Here is a 10,152-nt window from a genome sequence, read left to right as displayed (position 1 = left end):
GAGCTAAATGTAGGTGTTGTTATGGTGGGAACTAAATTTGATTCAAATATTTGATCGTGTTTTATCTGTCCATTACTGACAGAACCGCAGTGATAAGCCTCACTACAGTAAACACTGAGCGCTTTTCAGAGGCCTGCTCAAATAAATTAGCCTGCGCTAACAGTGACTATGCAAACTTTAGCCCTGCTAAAAGCTATCTTAGCCTACGTGGAGGCTAAAGTGGAAATAATGAGGATGTGAATGAGGCAGAACAGAGAACATGGTTAGTTATGAAGATCTCATCAGTCATCATCAACTATATGTTTATTATCTCGCTTTTGTTTCACTTTTTGAAACGTAACTAATTATTTTACAATTATTTTAAAATCAATCTTACTGTACTAAATTAAAGGCTAATAGCCATTATCTGTTATAACGTAAAAGTGCTGTACATAATATTGATGCATTTAACATTGAATCTTCATCATTGTATGAAGTGTTTACATGAGTGTAGCTTTAATAATTTAAGTTTGTTTACATTTTTTAAAGAAACATGTTCTGTATTTCTGTGTGTTCTGTTGTTACACCAATGAGGTAAACTCTGTAACACTGTAGCTGTAAAATACAGTTACAAACTTCTGAACATTGTATTTATTTATTTGCATATCTATTTTTTGAAGTAATGAATTAAAGTTTATTTTTATTTAATTTTTGTTTTTTAATTTTTCCTGTATTTTTTTGTAACTCGCTACCATGTTACTCTTCTTTACAACATGTCGTTATACCACTCTACCAAAAATGGTCCAGTGAATATAAAAGTAGTGTTGTTTGTTTGTGTTGAGTCAGTTGTTTCAGAAAATAATATTTACTTATTTTCATTTATTATTTTTTATATTATCACTAATTCCTGATCATGTCACATAAATAAAATCTCTATAACATTGTAATGCACTTGTTCATTATCATCAACAACACCTACATACATTAAAAATATTTATACAAATATAATTAACATTTAAATTTTTTCTTGTGTTTTTTTTAACGTGGCAATAATTCACTACCATATTACACTTTATAACGTCATTATACCATTGTAATAAAATGGTCTAGGTAACGTAAAAGTATGTGTAGGTAAATTAATTGCTTCATAAATTAACATTTATTTATTTTCTTTTGTTACTTTTTATTATATTAACACCTACATACATCAAAAATATTTATTCAAACATAATTAGCATTGCATTTGTTTGTTTGTTGGTTCATTATGTTAGTTATCAAATATGATATGTAATTAAAACTCCAAAAACTCCCACTAAAAAAAAACTAAAAATTTGAACTCTCTAAAATTTAAACTCTTTGAACACAAGGTTTATTTATTTGTTTATCAATTAACAGATTAATCAATTAATTAAATTCAGTATTTATTTTAATTTAATGGTATCTTATGAAAAGTCTTATATCACCAGTTGATATGTAATATACATGATATGATACATAAACAACCATCATCTTCTTCATAATGTAATCATTACACTGGTTATGTCTTCTAAACACAAAGCTTATTTGTTTGTTTTATTAATTTACATTAATCAATCACTTAATTAAATAATGTTTTAATTTTTTACCAATACATAAAATATAATACATAAAATATAATCATCACTATCATATAATTATTATATGATATCACAGTCATGTCACATTTCTTTATAACATGTCATTGTAAATTTAGTCAAACTCTATAATCATTATCATCACCAACACGTGCATTAATATCTGTGAAAACGTCTTCTGAACATTAAATTCATTATATTATATAATAAACACTGTCCTACACGATCTACATTTGGATTAAAGTATGGTTGAGTAAATGTATTATGGTTTGGAAATGGAGGGGTGGGTTGCGTTTATGATTGATTGGACGAGCCGACCAATGAGAGCCTGCGTTGTCGGGAGTGGGCGGAGCTTCGAGAAGGGGAGGTTGGCGCATTCTGCTCGGTGTTGACCATATTGTAGGAGCTCGGATCGGAGAGGGTCGAAGTGACGAGCGACTCATCTACAGATTTCCTTCCTCTCCGCTCCACATTCCTCTGTTCGGTGCATTATTTTCCCAATTTAGAGCAAACAGAGCCACATCTGCACCTCCATCACTGCAAGAGCGCAGCTGGAGGGGCTCACCGCGACCACCCTGCTCCGCTTTTGAGGGATTTTTGGGGCATTTTTTTCTCCTGAAAGCCATACAAAGGGAGCCCGGCTGGATTCTCTGTTCATGAAGGACGTTAATTCATCGCACGGTGTGCTGCGTCCAGACCTGTCTGACCAGGTGAAGACATCCAGAATCCATTCTGAGATACAGATTGGAGAAAGAGAAACAGGGTGTGAAGCTCTTCCACTGGAGGAAACGCTGTGGTTTTTACCCCTCAGCACCAGCTACACCAGACCACCAGCCTGAAGGGGTCCGTTTAGAGGGGATCACTGGGAGATCTCCAGCTTTTTTGGACCAGAAGATCCAAGCAGCAGTGCTTTGGGGCTTGACGTGGAAAAGTTGATCAACTTTTCTTGGTTTATTGAGACCCACTTCCTTCCATTTGTTGCCAAAAGGAGAAACAAAGTAGCCCCGTTGGTGCTGGATTGGTGAACTTTGGTGGACTTCTTGCTCCTGGCGCCGTGTTCTTGCTCCTGGATGCGGCTTTTGGAGCGGTCCATGGCTGCAAGGCCCAGCTGACGGTACTCCAGCGCCAAATCTCCATTTTCGGTCCTTTATTTCTTCATCTTCTGGGACGAATTCATCTGCAGAGCTCACCGACACTCCGCCAGCCATGCAGCTCGACTGGAGGAATGTGGCTCCGCTGTGGATTCTCCTCCTGGACTATCTGCTGGGATCAGTGGCTGAAGAAGGTAAAGCTGATCTCCCTGGTTTTTTCCCAGCCGTGCGTTGAGTATTTGGGTGTTTTTCCTTCGCCAGCATTCCTGATTCAGCTCCTTAGCGAACTGCCAGGCCCCGCACGAGGGTAAAATGGGTGGGTTGGTGCAGGAAAGCGCTAAAATGGGGGGAACTCCAAGAGCAGGATTGGGAAACACACTGCTCGGGCTATTGTACTCGACTACCTGTTTGCTTCTGCCGCTGCTGCAGGGAATGATTTGTTGTTTTAGCCGTTTAAACTCAATAAGCTGCTGTAGAGTCCATTGAAATCCCGATATTAGCTAATTTAGACCAATAGAAACCGACATTATGGTGGATCTGAGCCACATTAAGTCATTTAAATGGAGAAGTTATGAAAATGCAAAAACGGCAAGTGGAAAGGGTTCCAAAAAGGGTTCTTTGTGCAGTGACCACTTTTGTTACCCTTAAGTACCTTTTGTTGGTTGGTTCTTCAGAGATTTGTGAGTGTGAAGAGCCTATTTCAAGTTTAAAGAACCTTCACATTATGGCAAATCTCTAGGAAGAACCCAAAGATTTGGTATTCATGGCTTTACTTCACATGAAATATCTGTAAAACTTTAAAAAGCTTAAAAGAATCGTCCACCAAAAGGTTTTTAGGCGTGTGTGAGTGTGAAGAACCTTTTTGAAGTTTAAAGAACCCTCACATAATGGCAAAGCTCCAGAAAGAACCCAAAGATTTGGTGTTCATGGCTTTACTTCATGTGAAAGTTCTCTAAATCTTTAAACATCTTAAAAGAACCATCCCCCAAAAGGGTTTTTAGGGATGTGTGAGTGTAAAGAACCTATTTGAAGTTTAAAGAACCTTCTAATTATGGCAAATCTCTAGGAAGAATCCAAAGATTTGGTATTCATGGCTTTACTTCATATAAAAGTTCTCTAAATCTTTAAATATCTTAAAAGAACCGTACTCCAAAAGGGGTTTTCAGGATGTGTGAGTGTGAAGAACCTTTAGTTTAAAGAACCTTCACATAATGGCAGAACTCCAGGAAGAACCCATAGATTTGGTATTCATGGCTTCACTTCACATCAGCATTTTTAAAACTGTTAAAAATCTTACATTTCCAAAGACCCAGCCACCAAAAAGTTCTTTAGGCACATGTGAGTGTGAAGAACCTTTTTGAAGTTTAAAGAACATTCACAAGGACCCACATATTTGGTATTCATGGCTTTACTTCACATGAAAGTTTTTTGCAAACTTTAAAAATCTTACATCTCCAAAGAACCGTCCACCAAAAGGTTCTTTAGGCCTGTGTGAAGAACCTTTTTGAAGTCTAAAGAACCTTCACATAACAGCAGATATCTAGGCAGAAGCCATAGATTTGGTATTCATGGCTTTACTTCAAATGGAATTTCTTTACATCTTTAAAAATCTTACATCTCCAAAGAACAGGCCACCAAAAGGTTCTTTAGGGATACGCAAGTGTGAAGAACCTTTTCAACATTCAGAGAACCTCCACATAGTGTAAAAGTTCTAGGAAGAACCCTTAAATTGGTATTAATGGCTTTACATTGTTTGAAAGTACTTTGAAAACTTCAGAGATCTCTTTTTGGTTCTGGATATTGTTCTAAGCTGCATTGTTTCTGATGTACAATCTTAAAAATGGTGGTTCTATATAGGCCCATAAATGCTCAGAGAACCATTTGCAGGCTTAAATGGTTCTTTGCATGGTAAAATGACACCAAAATATATAGCACCAAAAAGGGTTCTTCTATTGTAGCTTGACATCGTAACTAAAGCAGATTTTTTTTGGCGCTATATAGGACTATTTTCAAAAAGGTTCCATGTAGAACCATATACAGCTTATTCTTCTACGATCTGAGGAACCATTTCACCATGCACAGAACTAGCATGCAAATAGAACCACTGTGTTTACTAAAGAAGCCATGAACCCTTTTTTAAGAGTGTATGTAACAAACCCACTTGCTGGAAGTTGTGCTGAAATCAGGCGAATGGTTTTACCGGAAGGTTCCACTGTTCCGTTTACATAAACAGAGCTGATTGAGTTTTTTTTAGACGTCACAGCTGGGCTGTAATTTTGGTCGTGTAGTGTTTAGATAAAGGAGCTTGTGTCCAGTCCTGAATGAACACCTTACTGTGTGGAATTAGCTCCCACTGTGGTAATTTGCATCCAGCTGGACATAAATGGACACCAGGAGTGAATTCACGCTAGAATTTTTGCCTCGTTGAGATGGAAACAAGTACATCCGTCAACCGCAGGAACTGGCGGCTAGGAAAAAGATGCTAATGCCTAAGTTTCCTAATAAAAATATTTGGTTGACGGAGTAATCCAGAGCCACGCTTAAGCTCCCAGGAGCCTGTGCTCCACCGATAAGGCGGTGAGAGTAACAAAACTCGGTGGGCAAATGTGTTCCTGTCCTGAAATTAGGTTGGGGGTCATTCTTTAGCGGCCCTTTCACAGTTGCTGCCCGCTAAACCCGAGATTAAAGTAATTAGAATGGGCTTAAGGTTTTGTGGCCAGAGTTGCAGAGTATTAATCTGTTTAACCGCAGTGGACGACTGTGCTCACTTCGGGTTCTGACTGTATGAGGGATCCAAAGCTGATTACTTGGGGCCTACGGTGTGGCTTAGTCGGTCAGGAAATAATAATCCACAGCAATCAGTGTTTATTTTTAATATTAGCCTCGCGCTAATCTAATCTAGCCTGCGCTATTCCTGACACTTTGCCAGCATTAAATAAACAACTCCCAGTTTTCATGAATCTTTAGAGAGCGATGCAAATTTATCCTCAGGGCTGCAGCATTTGGTCTGTTAATGTGTTTTAATGATTTATTGATTCCGTTTGAACGCCAAGAGCGTTATTGACTTAATCTCGGATACTATTGACTTTAATCTTTCATTACTTCTGAAGATCACTCTTAAATTACAGTGGAGCACAAAGAGCAACCAAGGACAGAAAAAACAATGTGGATGGTTGGAGAATTAGTATTTCAGGCTGCTAATAGCGGATGCTAATGTTTATAGATAACAGTGAGTCATACAGTGTCAGAAACCACATAATCCAGTCTGTCAGAGATACTAAACAACTTCACACTCTTTGAAGCAAGTGTGCAGTGATTTAGGCATACAGTTAGCACCATGCTAACTGCTAAATATAAGCTTCCTTTAATATTTAGCTCCATTATCCTTGTAACTCCAGTGCTAAAACTAAATGTCTTGGATTGAGCTCTGTTTGGAAGTTTTAGTGAACTATTGCTAACTGTTTACATCTGAACGACAAAAGCAGTATTAATTTTACCTCAGACATTATTGATTTTCGTCTCCAGCGAAGGGTTTTTCCTCTTCTATCGTTACTTTTGAAGATCACTCTTAAATTACAGTGGAGCACAAAGAGCAACTGAGGACAGAAAAAACAATGTGGATGGTTGGAGAATTAGCATTTCAGGATGCTAATAGCGGATGCTAATGTTTATAGATAACAGTGAGTCATACAGTCTCAGAAACCACATAATCCAGTCTGTCAGAGATACTAAACAACTTCACACTCTTTGAAGCAAGTGTGCAGTGATTTAGGCTTACAGTTAGCACTGTGCTAACTGCTAAATATAAGCTTCCTTTAATATTTAGCTCCATTATCCTTGTAGCTCCAGTGCAAAAACTAGCTAAATGTCTTGGATTGGGCTATATTTGGATGTTTTAGTGAACTATTGCTAGTTGTTTACATCTGAACGACAAAAGCAGTATTGATTTTACCTCAGATATTATTATTGTTTTTCCTCTTCTTTTGTTACGTCTGAAGATCACTCTTAAATTACAGTGGAGCACAAAGAGCAACCAAGGACAGAAAAAGCAACGTAGATGGCTGGAGAACAAGCTAATTTCAGGCTGCTAATAGCGAATACTACTGTTTGTAGATAACAGTGAGTCATACAGTCTCAGAAACCACATAATCCAGTCTGTTAGAGATATTAACAACTTAACACTCTTTGAAGCAAGTTTGAAGCACCATGCTAACTGCTAACTATAAGCTTCCTTTACTATTTAGCTACATTAGCCTTGTAGCTCCAGTGCTTAAACTAAACATCTTGGATTGGGCTATATTTGGATGTTTTAGTGAACTGTTGCTAACTGTTTCCATTTAGATGACAAAAGCAGTATTGATTTTACCTCAGATATTAGTGATTTTCATCTCCACTCTTCTATCGTTACTTTTGAAGATCACTCTTAAATTACAGTGGAGCACGGGGAGCAACTGAGGACAGAAAAAACAATGTGGATGGTTGGAGAATTAGCATTTCAGGATGCTAAAAGCGGATGCTAATGTTTATAGATAACAGTGAGTCATAAATAGCCAGAAACCACATAATCCAGTCTGTTAGAGATACTAAACAACTTCACACTCTTTGAAGCAAGTGTGCAGTGATTTAGGCATACAGTTAGCACTGTGCTAACTGCTAACTATAAGCTTCCTTTACTGGTTAGCTACATTAGCCTTGTAGCTCCAGTGCTAAAACTAAAGAACTACACTGTGGATGTCTTGGATTGGGCTGTATTTGGATGTTTTAGTGAGCTATTGCTAGTTGTTTACATCTGAACGACAAAAACAGTATTGATTTTACCTCAGATATTATTATTGTTTTTCCTCTTCTTTTGTTACGTCTGAAGATCACTCTTAAATTACAGTGGAGCACAAAGAGCAACCGAGGACAGAAAAAGCAATGTGGATGGCTAGAGAACAACCTAATTTCAGGATGCTAATAGCGGATGCTATGGTTTGTAGATAACAGTGAGTCATACAGTCTCAGAAACCACATAATCCAGTCTATCAGAGATACCAAACAACTTTACACTCTTTGAAGCAAGTGTGCAGTGATTTAGACATGCAGTTAGCACTGTGCTAACTGCGAACTATAAGCTTCCTTTACTAGTTAGCTACATTATCCTTGCAGCAACAGTGCTAAAACTGAAGAACTACACTTTGGATGTCTTGGATTGGGCTGTATTTGGATGTTTCAGTGAGCTACTGTTAATTGTTTCTATTTGATTGGCAAAAGCAATATTGATTTTACCTCAGATATTATTGATTTTCATCTCCAGCGAAGGGTTTTTCCTCTTCTATCGTTACTTCTGAAGATCACTCTTAAATTACAGTGGAGCACAAAGAGCAACTGAGGACAGAAAAAGCAATGTGGATGGTTGGAGAACAAGCTGATTTCAAGCTGCTAATGGCGAATGCTATGTTTATAGATAACAGTGAGTCATAAATAGCCAGAAACCACATAATCCAGTCTGTTAGAGATACTAAACAACTTCACACTACATTTTGGATGTCTTGGTTTGGACTGTATTTGGCTGCTAATTGTTTCCATTTGAACGACAAAAGCGTATCTCCAGCATTTTTCCTCATCATTTCTTAGGACTAGGTTCAAGATTACTCTAAAATTACAGTGGAGCAGGAGCAGTGACAGAAAAAGCAATTTTGATGGTTGAAGACCGAGCTAAGTGCAGGCTGCTAATAGCGAATGCTGATGTTTATAGATAATAGTGTGTCATACAGTGTCAGACACCACATAACCCATATAGAAATGTGATCTATGGCAATATATGGATTTCAAATATATGACATATATTAGCATTGAAGAACTACCCTTATTTCCAACTCAGATTTTGTCATATACTGATATAAATGTATAATAAACTTACTTGGAATTTCAAATATGGGAGATAACACATCTGTTTATAAATGTATGATGGAAAAAATTATTCATAGACGGATGGAATATATTACTGAAATGTGCCTGCTGTGTGTTATGTAAGTTATTTTTTCTTTCAGTGTTTGACATATACCAGACATACAGAATATGCATGGTCCATATATTATGCTTATATGTCCAATATTTGACACTTAGATATAGATACACTACATATATGACCACATATTTTGAAATATATACCTGACCCTTTATGATATATGCACAGATTTCCATATGAGGAGTACGAGGACGGAAAAAGCAGTCTTTGTCGGAGGCTAAGCTAATTTAAGTAAAAATTCAGGCTGCTAATAGCGAATACTAATGTTTATAGATAACAGTGTCAGACACCACATAACCCATATAGAAATGTGATCTATGGCAATATATGGATTTCAAATATGACATATATTAGCATTTATGAACTTCCCTTATTTCCAACACAGATTTGGTCATATACAGATATAAAAGGGTCATATATGCCAACTTATTTGGAATTTCAAATATGGGAGATATATTTCAGCCATATCTCAACTTATACAAACATGCGTAACATGTCTGTTTAATAATATATGATAGAAAACATATATGGATGGAATGTATTACTGAAATACTTTCTTTCAGTGTTTGTATCTGACATATATTAGACATGTTAGCATGATCCATATATTATGCATACCAATATTTGATGCTAAGATGTACGTACACTACACATATGACCACATATTTTTAAATATATGCCTGACCCTTTATGATACGTGCACAGGTTTCCATATAAGGAGTACGAGGACAGAAAAAGCAGTCTTTGTCAGAGGCTAAGGTAATTTAAGTCAAAATACAGGCTGCTAATAGCGAATACTAACGTTTGTAGGTAACAGTGAGTCATACAGTGTCAGAAACCACGTAATCAAGACTGTTAGAGACACTCAAGAGCTCCACACGCTTTGAGGCGAGAGTGCAGTGTTTTAGGCATTCCCGTTAGCCTCCAGTACTTGTTAGTCACATTAGCCTCGTAGCTCCAGTGCAGAAGCAACCTTTGGGGACCTTTGGCTTTGTAAGCTGCAATGTCAGTGGCTGCAGACCGGGCAGTGCAGTGGCCTTCGCTAGCCATAAAAACGCTAAACGCACGGTTAACTCCAGTCCAGCCGTGTTGAGTGGTGTTCTCAGCGTGAGGATTAGCTAAAGGTGACCTTTCAGGTGTGAACCCAAATTTGTCACAGTCCTCACCTGTTTGGAGCCGTATCGCTCGGCCGCAGGCCCACCAATCGATGGGGGCGGATTGTCCGGATTAGTTCTGCTCTGCACGGTGCGGTGGACGCACCTGCTACCCCACATCCGGAATCAATTAACCAGCCTGTGTGACACGCACACGTTGGTAATGCTGGCAGTGGATCGAATTAATGAGGTATTGACTGATCTGTTTTTGCCATTAGCTGATGAATCCCCTTTGGGGTCTGGGGGGGGGCGGGGAGCCAACGACAGTTAGAAAAGTTTCGGTGCTTCCCAGCCACAAAAGTTTG

General features: G+C 37.9%; 1 protein-coding gene across 2 annotated transcripts in view; it reads left to right on the top strand.

Annotated features, from left to right (window-relative positions):
- Nucleotides 1–2,002: 2,002 nt before the first annotated feature.
- The window catches only part of LOC118814894 (ephrin type-B receptor 4a), a 70,175-nt gene continuing 62,025 nt past the window's right edge, over nt 2,003–10,152 (top strand). For both annotated transcript variants that reach the window (XM_036580754.1, XM_036580755.1), the window contains exon 1: nt 2,003–2,877. In XM_036580754.1, coding sequence (XP_036436647.1) covers nt 2,799–2,877 — 79 coding nt within the window. In that variant the 5' untranslated portion in view covers nt 2,003–2,798. The remainder of the gene's footprint in view (nt 2,878–10,152) is intronic.

This window comes from Colossoma macropomum, unplaced genomic scaffold (assembly GCF_904425465.1).
Source record: "Colossoma macropomum unplaced genomic scaffold, Colossoma_macropomum, whole genome shotgun sequence".
NCBI classification, from domain to species: Eukaryota; Metazoa; Chordata; class Actinopteri; order Characiformes; family Serrasalmidae; genus Colossoma; species Colossoma macropomum.
This window is presented reverse-complemented; position numbering and strand designations above follow the sequence as displayed.